This window comes from Myodes glareolus, chromosome 5, assembly GCF_982192425.1.
Source record: "Myodes glareolus chromosome 5, mMyoGla1.1, whole genome shotgun sequence".
NCBI classification, from domain to species: domain Eukaryota; kingdom Metazoa; phylum Chordata; class Mammalia; order Rodentia; family Cricetidae; genus Myodes; species Myodes glareolus.
The window spans coordinates 87,844,691-87,856,750 of record NC_142030.1 but is presented as its reverse complement, the minus strand read 5'-3'; the positions used below and the strand labels follow the sequence as shown (position 1 = coordinate 87,856,750).

The 12,060-nt window shown below is 43.1% G+C and overlaps 1 protein-coding gene across 5 annotated transcripts in view; it reads right to left on the bottom strand.

The window, feature by feature from the left end:
• Positions 1–6,536: 6,536 nt before the first annotated feature.
• The window catches only part of Camsap2 (calmodulin regulated spectrin associated protein family member 2), a 90,133-nt gene continuing 84,609 nt past the window's right edge, over positions 6,537–12,060 (bottom strand). For all 5 annotated transcript variants that reach the window (XM_048430928.3, XM_048430930.3, XM_048430929.3 and 2 more), the window contains 2 exons: positions 9,746–9,864; positions 6,537–9,377 (listed from right to left, as the gene is read on the bottom strand). In XM_048430928.3, the coding sequence (XP_048286885.3) occupies positions 9,072–9,377; positions 9,746–9,864 (425 nt within the window). In that variant the 3' untranslated portion in view covers positions 6,537–9,071. The remainder of the gene's footprint in view (positions 9,378–9,745; positions 9,865–12,060) is intronic.

Below are 12,060 nucleotides of genomic sequence, written 5' to 3'. Positions count from 1 at the left end.
GCATAGGAAGAGGATGTGTCAAGATCAGCACAGGTCTCCACACAGACAGCGTTAGAGGTAGACCTGGGATTTCTCTAACGAGGAGCAGCATGGAAGATGTCTCTCTAAAGGGCCAGAGCACAGAAGGGCAGCTGTGTGTGCCCAGCTTGACAGTGATTGGAAGTAAGATGATAAAATAACTCACAATCAAACCAAGATGCACCGAGAGGAAAAGAAGCACGGTAGTAAAAGGTACTGTTCTGGACAAACTGGGCCACAGGATACCCTGGGCTGGGTCTTTTTTTGATAATGGAGCAGGAAGTAGGAAGATGGGATAGAGGGCTACATGTCCTCACGTTTCTGTCCAAATCCGGAGTAAGGATTTTACGCTCGAGAGGGAGGGGTAGCCTGATTGCCTTTCTGTAAGGGGAAAGGGCCTGCCTCTCTCTGCAAAATCAGCCCATTAACTCAAAAGTGCAGAGTCTGGGTACATATCTAGTCCGTTCCTGACAAGACATTTTTTTTTTCCCTTGGATTGATGAGATGACTCGGTAGGTAAGGCGCTTGCCACCAAACCCGAGGAGCCGAGTTCAATCCCCTAACCTACAAAGTAGAAGGAAAGAACCTACTTCTGCAAGCTGTGTTCTGATCACATGTGTGTGTCATAAACACATGCCCACACGCACACTCACATGTACTAAAGAAGCATAACAGTTTTTAAAGGAATATTTCTCATCAGTTATAAGCTGGGAAAGGCAGTCAAAAGGTCAGGGAGTAAAGCTGGCTGATCTCTTCGTGGGCTTCCCCGTTGCTAGACTTGGGCTTTCTCCAAGAGGCCCACTACCCACATGGTGATGCTGAGCTGAGCCTACCTCCCGACTGGCCACAGGGGCTACAGCCACCTTCCCGGGAAGACCAGTGGGACGGAGTCTAGACAGAGGCCAGGCCCAGTGCTGAGAACTTCTACCACCTTGCACATCTCAGTCTAGTGATCATGGAAGCTGGAGACGAACAGCGAAGACACACATCACCAGGGAGAAGGCCGACGGAGGCAGCTGCCCAGAGGGGAGGGGAGCAAGGGCAGAGGGGAAGTAGAAGTAGGTTGTTTACTGAAAAACACAGATCAGTGCTTCCTGGCTGTGATCTCATACCCAAGGGAAGTCTTCTGTGCACATAGGGTGGATTTTCTCTGCTGGGGCCCAAGCCCAGTGGCTTTTTCCAGCTTGTCTAGAGAGGAGTGAAGGGGCGAGGTCGATCGGTAGTTAAAAATTAACCAGACTAGCTTACTATAAAAGATATAGCTTTAATAAACAGAAGAAAGGAAAACTTATACCAGGGTCCCAACGATCCGAGGATGCAGGGGCAAAGCGGCAAGCACACTTCGATCTTTTATTTGTTTTGTGTGGCCCCAGGGGGACACACCCTAAGCAGAATGTGATTGGCTGAGGTTCCCCATCAGAGGAGAAAGCCACAAAGGCCAGAGTGAAGGACAGTGCCCTGGACTCTTGTGGTACCCAGGCTACTTTGTGAGGTGTGCTACCCAGATTGCTTTGTGAGGTGTGGGCAACTACTGTCTCTTTGTTCCCCAGGAGGACACAGGATTACAAACAAGTTAGTCAATAGAAACAGCCATCTCTTCCAGCTGAGGGTGCTCCCATTCTCTGACTAGTGTGAGGGGCTAAACAGAAGTGGTGGCCCTTTTCCCATCCGACCCCGGGAGCCTTCTCTGACACCATCTCTCATAGGCCTCCTCCATCTGTACTGTGGGAGCCTCCGGATTGGCTGTTCTGTGGTCCATCCTGCCCTGTCCAGGGTCCTGTATTGTCTTTGGGATGGAGGGAGAATAGCATACAACATTGAATCTCAGTTTCTTTCAGGAGGTTCCCCTCCTCCACCCCTAAATAGGCTGTATTTAGAGCATTGCAATTTCCCCACCACTGTTCATTTTTCTGTAAAAATTGCCATAATCTTCAAGGAATTTGTTTGGAATTGTACTTGCCTCTTTCATTATGAAGTTTCATGAAAATCACCCCAGATTTGGCTCTTCAACACAATCAGACTTAATAGGCTGGTGGATTTTTTTCTTCATCCAGGGAGGGATATTGTGGAATATTAGTTTAAGATGTGTTATATTCGTTTATGTAGTGGAATATTTGATTAATGATGCAAAGGTCTGTTGCATTCTTTTATGTTGCATTTGTTTAACTCTGTAAAGCTGTGTTACTTTGCCTGTCTAAAATACCTGATTGGTCTAATAAAGAGCTGAACGGCCAACAGCTATGCAGGAGAGGGACAGGTGGTGCTGCCAGGCAGAGAGAATAAATAGGAGACATGAAGGCAAGGGGTGAGAAAGAGAGAGAGAAAGAGAGGGTGACCCCAGGGGTCAGCCACCCGGTCACACGGCCAGACACAGAGGAAGCAGGAAATAAAGATATATAGACCAAAGAATGGTAAAGGTCCAGAGCTAAACATAGTTAAAAAGAAATGGGATTAGCTAGAAAAACTGGCTAGAAATAAGCCAAGCTAGGGCCAGGCATTCATAAGTAAGAATAAGTCTCTGTGTATTTATCTGGGAGCTGGGTGGCAGGCCCTCAAGACATAAAACAAAAACATAAAACCCAACTATAGAAGATGTTTTCAAAGTGTTCACATACTCCCATTATTCTTAGATTTTTTAAAATATTGTATGTCATATATTCTCCAAATGTTTAGATTTTTACACAACTGTTTCAGCCATATTTGCCGTTAGAGTGTGCTTAGTTTACTGTCTGCTGTTCTCCATGCCACAGAAATCTGCATTTTTTCCAGGTGCTTATTTCTTTTTTTTATTTTTCATTTTTTAAGATCAGGTTTCTCTGTGTACCCTGGCTGTCTTGGAACTCAACCTATAGACAAGACTGGCTTTGAACTTAGATATCCACCTGCCTCTACCTCCCAAGTGCTGGAATTACAGGCCTGCACCACCACTGCCCAGTGCTTAGTTTTTTAAGAACTTAAATTCAGATACTTCAGTGGTTTTGGTGCTTTTGTTATAGTTTGTGATATTCAGGTAGTCATGTTCTTACATATTATAATCATATATATTTACTATTAATTTCTATAAACTATTTATTTGGAATAAATCATGATCATTTCATTCAGATATGTTTCCAAACTTTTTCTCAGCTATTTAAAGAAGTTTTTATAGTTTCAGTCAGATTTATCATTTTTAGTTAAGAAGGTTACTCTCTTTGATGTGTTATGGTTTGAATGCAAAATGTCTCTTATAGGCACATATATATCAATACTTGGGGCTCCAGTGGCATTGTCTTGGAAGGTTGTGGAACCTTCTGGACATAGGATTTAGCTGGTAGATGTGGGGTTGTAGGGGAGGGTCTTGTGGTATCCTACCTCAACCTACTCCTACCTCTGCGAATGAATTCCATCACACTCTCTTGGGCTGTGGTGGACTGTGCCCTCTCCAGCAGCGAGCCTAAAACAGATCCTTTCTCCTTTAAGTTGCTCTGTCAGAAATTTTGTCACAGCAACAATAAATGTTATGACATGAGGTGTAAACCCTGAGTTCTATGGTTATCATTGTAAAGACTTATTAAGGGTATGTATGAGTGCCTTTATGTGTGCATCACCCTGTGTGCCTGGTACCCACGGAGACCAGAGGTTGGATTCCATGGATCTGGAGCTCTAGATGGCTGTGAGCCATGAGGTCGGCTGTATTGCTTGGTGGTATCATCACCAGGGGCCCTTGTCTGCGGCTCTCCTGCTGCAAGTGCTTTCGCCCTTCCTTCCAGGAGAGCATTCTCTCTGCACATAGCAGCTGTTTAAACGTACTAGGAATCTACAAGAGACCTCACCCAGGAATCGTCAAGACTTGATGACCACACAGTTCATGGTACCTGGTGTCATCCTGATGAATCCTTCAGGGCCATGATGAAGAGATAAAGAAGGATGACAAAGAGAAACTGCTAGAAGGATTGAAACACAACTTGTACTCAAGTTGGGCAGTTGTCGAGGACGTTAGTCTGAATTTCAAGGGTAAAGCCAAGCAAAGCCCCACCTCATGTTTCCATCCCATTGATGTATCTTCTACTCACTATTAGTGTCGGTCCTTTGTAGGTGTGTGTACTGAGGGGCACAGGATAGACAAAGGCTACTCGGGTTGGCCCTGATGCCTTACCACCTGAGATGGCTGGCACACACAGGCAAGGGCCCCACCCTCACACTGAACATCTCGAATGTTCGGTTATTTTAGAAACTTTCAGGTACTAAATGTGGGGTGGGGTGGCTGGGAATGGATAGAGTCAGGCATGAGCATTGGACTCTAGTGTAGGGGATGAGTCAAAGTGAAAGCCCTGTGGCCGGCAGCTGGGTGATTGTCCCAGGGCTAGATCTACCCCAGATATCTTTGGTGGTCCTCGGAAGACATGGGGGAGGAGAGCAGGGGCAGAACTGGAGACAAGGGAGGAAGGCAGCTTTCAAGGAAAGTGATACTGTCTTTCTGCAATTTTTTTTTTTAAGTTTTAAAGAAACAGAAAATTTAAAGAGAAGCAGCAGGTAAGTACCTCTATATAAAAAGGCTCCCGGAATTTGCAGAATTTATTTGGAGAGGAAATACTGTTTTCTTTTGATGGTATTGTGCCCCCCCGAAGCTGCCAAGCTACTTACTACCTGTCTGCCATAACTCTCCAGTGATTTCACAGGTCCGTGCGGGTTTCTAGCTCGCAAAGCTTCATTAGCACTAGGTTCTGCCATTCAGAAAACCAATTCTAAAGTCACTTTCAGTTTGAGCTGACTTTGTAAACAGCCCCTTCCTGCTTCTGGGCAAGGCTATCATCAGGGAACTCAAAAGACATACAAGATGGTACTAGGGGCTTCCTCTCCAGCAGGGAATTCTTATTAGAGAAGATGAGCCATCCTGTACCAGTGACCTTGATGAAAGGCAGACTGTGACATCCTGCCTTGTATTGAGGCCAAAGCAAGCTTACGGGTTCCTGAAGATGTGTGGACAAACGATGTGTGTTCCACCAAGCACTGAGATGATCACCTTGGCTCTCCAGTTCCCCATGTAGTCCAAAACACAATGCTGAACAATAAAATGAACATGGAGTTCTCATGGTTCAACCCCAACCCCGGCCAGTGTTGTGATAGCTTGGAATGTCTTAGTTTTCTGTTTTGTTGACTACAGAGATTTCCCTATGGCTCCGCCACACTGAAAGGCGAGTTGGATGAGCCTGTGAGGCCTTTTAATGCCTGTTGTGTGAACTGATGTCTACAGCATGGTTCTGACCACTGAGGAAGATAGGATGAATCTTGTGCTTAGGAAAACAGACAGATGGAGACGGACCTTTTGACGGGTCTACTGTGCCAAGCATGGGCTGTGAACGCCTGGCCACCAGTCGGGAGCAGAGAAGATGAGGAGCATACTAGGTTTTGGAGGCTGCCTGAGGTTAAGGTTCTTCTGTTATAGGAGAGGAAAGAGTAAGAGCCTTGAAGGCGTTAGCCTAGTGTTTGCTGTAGTTTGTTTTTCCACGACAGCTCTTCTGATTAGTGCGAGACAGAATCTTAGTTCTGATTTGTAGTTTCCTGGATGAGGACGGTAAACAACGAGGCACATTTACTGACCACTGTTTTCTGAGAACCATGTCTTCATTAGTTCCTCTGTCAATTGGCAGGTACTTTTGGTGTCCAGAGGCCAGGAAACATCAGATTCTCTGTTACCGGGATCACAGACAGACAGTGGTGAGCCACCACATGGGTGCTGGGAATTGAACCCAGGTCCTCGGGTGGAGCAGCAACACGAATACCTGGCACCTGTAGGCAAACAGCCTATGTGCAGCGGTGACACTAAGGTTTGGTGTCTTTTAGGAAGCTGCACACAGGTGACTGAGTTTCCTATTGGAGAAGCAACTCTGACATGTGTACTTCCCCATCCTCCATGAAATTATACAACACCCACACATCTGATTTCTAAAAGAGGAAGTGTCATTCGGAAGGCACGGATCTGTTTTTTCACTAGCATTGTTTCTATGGGATGATGGAGTTTCACTCATTTCAGATTCTTTTTTTTCTTCCAATTCCTGGTTCCTAAGTCAGGTTTGCAGCTGTTTGATTCATTAGATTTTACTCATTATCTCTGTGTAGAGGTCAGAGAGAAAGATGTGTGTTCCTGTTCACTGTGGAGTAGTTTCCTCTACCTCAGTGACATTCACCCACTTCTTAGCCAGGTGAGGGGGAAGCCCCATGGCTCACGCATATTTCTGTGATACACCAAGTTTTTAGGATCAGATATTTCTGACTCTGGAAAATTAAAATGTTGGAGAATATTGTGAGAGTGTAGTTGTACTCTCAGGAATGAGTATCTTACAAAAAGGTGGGGCTCATGCCAATGCCTGAGCATTCTTCAGGCACATAATTATGCATGAAGATTTCTTAGAAGTAAATCGTCAAATCGCTATATTTAGACACAGGCTAAGAGACAGGAAAACTCCATGAAGCAGCCTCCCGAGTGCAGATAATTTTACCAAAGACAAGACACACACTTTATTGAAGAGTCAGAGTCATCTGGTGCCATGCTTTTATTCAAATGAAAGGGGAACTACACTGTACCAGGAACTAGCAAGTCTGACAGCATCGACAGCACGCATCACCTGCAGTGCTCAGGAGTGGACAGTAAGCACACCACACACTGCACATTGCCCAACAGTGTCCATGAAGTCACGCCGAGAAAGATGACTTTGGCTTTAAACAGCCAAATAAAAACTGTAACAGTTCTCCAAAAATAAAACTGAGAGGAATTAAAAACTTGAGAAGTTGTATTAAGTAGCAGAAGTCGACAGGCCACACTGCTCACCATGACAAGGATTTGGCAATTTAAACTGAACACTTGTCATGGTGATCTGACCTCCCGATGACAACACTTGTGTTTCAATAAGGTCGATAGAAATCGCCAAACTTTATGGAACGGCCATTTTCATTTGTATAATTTTAGAACATAATTTAAAAAGCTGCACCATAATAAAAAAAAATCTGCAGACTAAAGAAATATATCTGTATTCCTCTTGCATTAATAAAGTAAAATATACTGAGAGCAATGAGCTTTGTGGCAATATTCACACCCTACCTTTAGACACTAGACATTCAGTTCAGTTGCTGGATATACAATTTAAGAGCAGAGACAGGTGTGTTTAGTGTTCATTAGTTCTTCCACTGTCTTGCATCTAACTTTTCTTTATTTAACACTCAGATGATAGCAAGACTGCGTTGATAGGGGAAAGACCATGTTTAGTCATATAAAATGTTTATTAAATTCCTTTGTTTTGATTAGGTTTGTTCATAATTTTTAGACTAGTCTTATCTTAAGGATATATATCTTTGACCATTTCCTTCTAATTGTGATAAAAATTGGTGTCTGAAAGGTAAAATGTGAAATTCCCCATTTTTAATATTCATATATACATATATGTATACTTTTAAAATATAAGAGTTACATATCCTGGTCTCTTACATGCAAGCAGTAGATCACAAAGTTTTGAGCTACACATACATTTTGCACAGGTTTTGGAAAAAAATCCATGAAAATTTTTTTTTACAGTTTTAACAAATATACATAAATATAAGAACATAAATTACAGTAAAATATTGACAGCATTTGAGAAAATGTTGAAAACCCAGACGCACTGATACCTAGAAGCCTTATAATAATAGTAAAGTACAGCTCAGGGACATCCCATTCCATTCTTCTTTTTAAATAAGTAAATACATCACATGAGACATGAGTGCTCTCTCTAAACAACTCAATTAGAGAAATGTACATATTTTCATCTCTACATCCATGAAAGAAAACAAACTACTCTCTCACATAAACGCTATGTCCCCCGCCCCCCAGTGTACACAGCTGTCACAACACTGAAACATAACAGGGTCACATAATCAATCATTCAAGTCTTTTCCTGAGAATGAAGTTTTCCCCAACTAACCCTCTGGTATACTTGCTAAAGAACGAAGATAGTGTAGAGGAGATTTCAAGTGTGTCCTTACCCTAAGCTGTTCCACTGGAAAGGGATTTAAAAAAGGAAACCCAGTACAACTAAAATAACATGAAGCTACTTTCAAATCAAAATGTAGCCCTTTGTACATGTTTAAAAATTCTAAATATAGTTTCTATATCATTTATAAATATAAAGGCTTCCTGAGAATGGCCCAGGAAGCCTTACATTTATTTTCATACTGAAAGGCGACACTCAAGTGTTACTCACTTCTGCCAGCTTATAAAGTGACTTTAAAAGAAATAGAAAGTGTTTTTGTTGTTGTTAAAAGCACAACCTGAATTATTCTGAGTTGGCCAGAAGTGGTGTAAAACATACTGATTTAATCAGCAGCTTCTTAAAAGATACTCTGGGCTAAGCCTGTGTGGGCTGCAGGGAGCCCAGGAGCAGCTGTTACACCTCCTTACTCAACAGAGAATGTTAATACTTGTGTGAGTAATAAATACAGAATGTAAATACTTAGAATGATTCTCGCAAATGCTGTAACACCATTAAACATGAGGGCTATTGTAAAACATAACACTAGTGTTTCTCTTACCATCACAAGAAAGGTGCGAGTTACTTCTCAATGTGAACTCTCTACTTTCATGATCTCCACATGAAACAACACACAAAGGCAGCTTAGAAGAAGCCCCCAGGAGAGAGAAGAGTAACAACAACAGCAACAAAACCATCTGAAGATGTGCACACATAGCATAGGGTTAAAAAAATACAACACATCATTTGTCATCTAGCCACATTTCAAGCCTGCGTCCCACTGTGTCCATGAGAATTCAGTGCTTCAAGGTCTCTGCCACCAGGCAGGCGAACCTGGTGACACACAAACCTCTGTGTGTGAATCACGACATTTCCTTCATCTCTTGGCCTCATCCCCTCGTAAGAATCTTCTCGCTCCACAATACTGTTTACATTCCAGTTGTTCACAACAACAGAGTGAAGGTCCAGTTTTAATTGATAAAAATCTTGTTGGCAATTAGAAATATTTTCTACAGGCAGGAAAGATGAAGTAGAAATCTACCGCAAAAGTTCTGAAGCAAGCACCCCCGCCGCCTATGCTTTAGTAGGTAAGAGTTTTTTGGGCGTGACTGGTCTTTTGGTCTGCCATAAGTGGCTCTGAATGGTGATGGCGTCCACACTGGCGGATAAAGTTTTAGCAGGTATGTGGCTAAACTGCTTCCTGTCAGAATTGTACTTGTAAAGTCCCTCAATCATCTTTTTAGTGATAGATTTAGGGCCTATCCCAGTCAGTTTATTGATTTCTTCAGTTTCTGGGCAGTAAGTATACAAAGACCTGAACTGGCAGCCTGAGTCCCGGAACAAGATTAGGAAGTTGTTGGCATCTGACTTCTCCATTTCCTTTAAAATAGAAAACAAAAACAAGATAACAATAAAGCTGTAACATTTTATTGAATGTTTCTGTAATTGTTAATATTTATTGGTTAAAATTTATGACATTTTAAAATAAAATTTTATGTTAATATTTTGGCATCCTAGGGACCCTTTCCATGTGCTAAGCAGGCACTTTACTATGTAGTCTACCAAAAATTCTCAAGTCTCTACTTAGCCTTTAATTAACCCTTTAGGTCTTCCAGAACTCTCTAAGAGAGCACTACAGACCCCTATGCTGCTGAGATGCCAGTGCCCACCAGAAGACCCTGGCACTGGTCCAGGAGGCCCCTAAAGTTCTGAGATTCTAAATTTAATTTTCATAAGAACACACTTACCTCTAATATTTTTTTCTTCTGACCTTCATTTACTTTTCCAGCCAAACAGCAGTGAGCTAATGCATTCTGGATTATGTGCTTATTGGATTTTGCACTTGGTTCCTTGTAGAGCTTTGGTCCTGTAAAAATCATTGACAACGGTTACAGAAATAACATCTCCAGATAGAACCAGTTTTCCACGATGTGACTGCTCCTACACTGATGTCACTCCAAGAGGAAACCAAATTCTGGACTTGAAGCTTCTTATGGACTTTTTTTTGAGACAGGGTCCATCCACGATGCAGCCTTGTCCGTCCTGGAACTCCTGTTGTAGACCAGGCTGGCCTCGAACTCACAGAGATCCACCAAGTCTCCAAGTGTTGGGATTAAAGGTGTGTACCGCCATGTCCAGCTTTTATGATCTTTTTAGGGGCTACATTCTAGCCACAACATTATTTTATTCACACAAGGACAAATTTGGGGGATGTTCTTGTGGCTTTGTTTCACTGTCCCATGAAGGCAGTGCTGGGAACAAGATATTGCCTGTAACTGTTACACTGTCTCCTCAGCCTTCCCAGGCTGCCTAGATTACTGACTGTTGAGCTTAATATACAAAGGGTCCAAGAGTTATTTTTAGAAACCAAATTCTGGACTTGAAGCTTCTATGGACCTTCTTTTTCTCTTCTATTCTTGAGCCAGTGCCTCACTCTGTAAGCCTAGAGTGACCTGGAAATAACTATGCAGTCTAGGCTGGCCTCAAATTCACGGCCATCTTCTTCCCTCGGCCTTACAAGTATTGGGGTTACTGGTATAAGCTACCATATTTAGCTTTAGCTTGCAAGAAAATGTAGTCTTGGGAGGTATCTCGGTCAGTAAGTACTTATCTAGCAAGCACAAGGATGTGAGTCCAACCCCAGAAAAGACATTATATTAAAGGGGAGGGGTGCTGGTGAGGTAGAGATAGGCAAATGAAAGAAACTCCATTTCAAAAGCACACACAGCTGGGAGTGCTGGCACACATCTTTAATCCCAGTTTTCAGGAAACAAAGGTAGGTGGATATCTGAGTTCAAGACCAACCTGAGGTACATACTGAGACTGTTTAAAAATCCAAAAGCAACACACACACACACACACACACACACACACACACACACACACACCCCTCTGGCTCTTCATGTACACACAAAAATGGAGAAAACCATCCTTTTCAGGGTATTCAGACTGCTCAATTTTACAAACAGAGGCAGACAGAGGAACAGGGAAATACTCTCCATACTCACAGTAGAGGCTGTCAGACTGGGGCTGGAGAGATGGCTCAGTGGTCAAGAACACTGGCTGCTCGCTTATCCAGAGTATCTGGGTTTGATTCCTAGTGCCTGCACAGCGGCTCACACCATCTTTAACTCTAGCCCCAGAGGATCTGATGTCCTCCTGATGCAGACCCCAGGTATGCAGGAAGGGAACAGACACATGCAAGCAAAACACTCATACATATAAATACATTTAAAAAAAAGCTTGTCAAATTGATCATACCAAAGCTATAGAACAAAGAGGAGAAAGGGAAAGCCAGAAAGTAAGCACAGGACCGGGACTCATCTCCTTCTCCCGCTCTTCCCACACACCACTCTTCTCTGTTGTCACGGTTCACCTCTCAACGCGGCCACCTTTTCCTCACTCCCTTTACTGTCCCTTGTCTCTAGATGTCTTCTCACTTTCTGTTCTTTGATTTGATTTTATTCAATCATGTCCACTCACAAAAGGCTGGAGGAGGACCGGAGGGAACAGGGCATGAGCGGACATACCCTCCCAGACCCGATGCATTCTTCCGACCTCTAGGTTCCCTTAACGCTGCTGCTACCATTACTGCTATGGCTGTGGTGCTAGGGCCTGAACTCAGGTTAGGCAAACACTTCACCAGTAGATATATCCCCAGTCTTTATGTCTTATTTTGAGACAGAGTCTCATTAAGTTACCCAGGCTGTTTATAACTGAAGCCCCTATGTTAGGGGGAGTTGGGGAACACTTAGGGATAGAATTTCCTTCACATATTTATGAGGAACAATGTTTTGTTGATAAAACTTTTCTAAGGTCTCTCTGAACCCCAATTATCACAGAGAAATGGTCAGGAATATTAAGGCAAATGGCGCTAAGTGATACCGTTAGTTTTGCTTAGAAGCCTACCTTATTTGCCCGGGGTGAATACTGCCTCAGTGGGGCTGTATCACTGAAGGCTGGCACCTCAGTGGGGGCACTTTCCTTACTATAACCGACACTGTGTTTACACCACGAGGTGAACAATAACATTCTGTTTGTTTATTTGTTTGTTTGTTTGTTT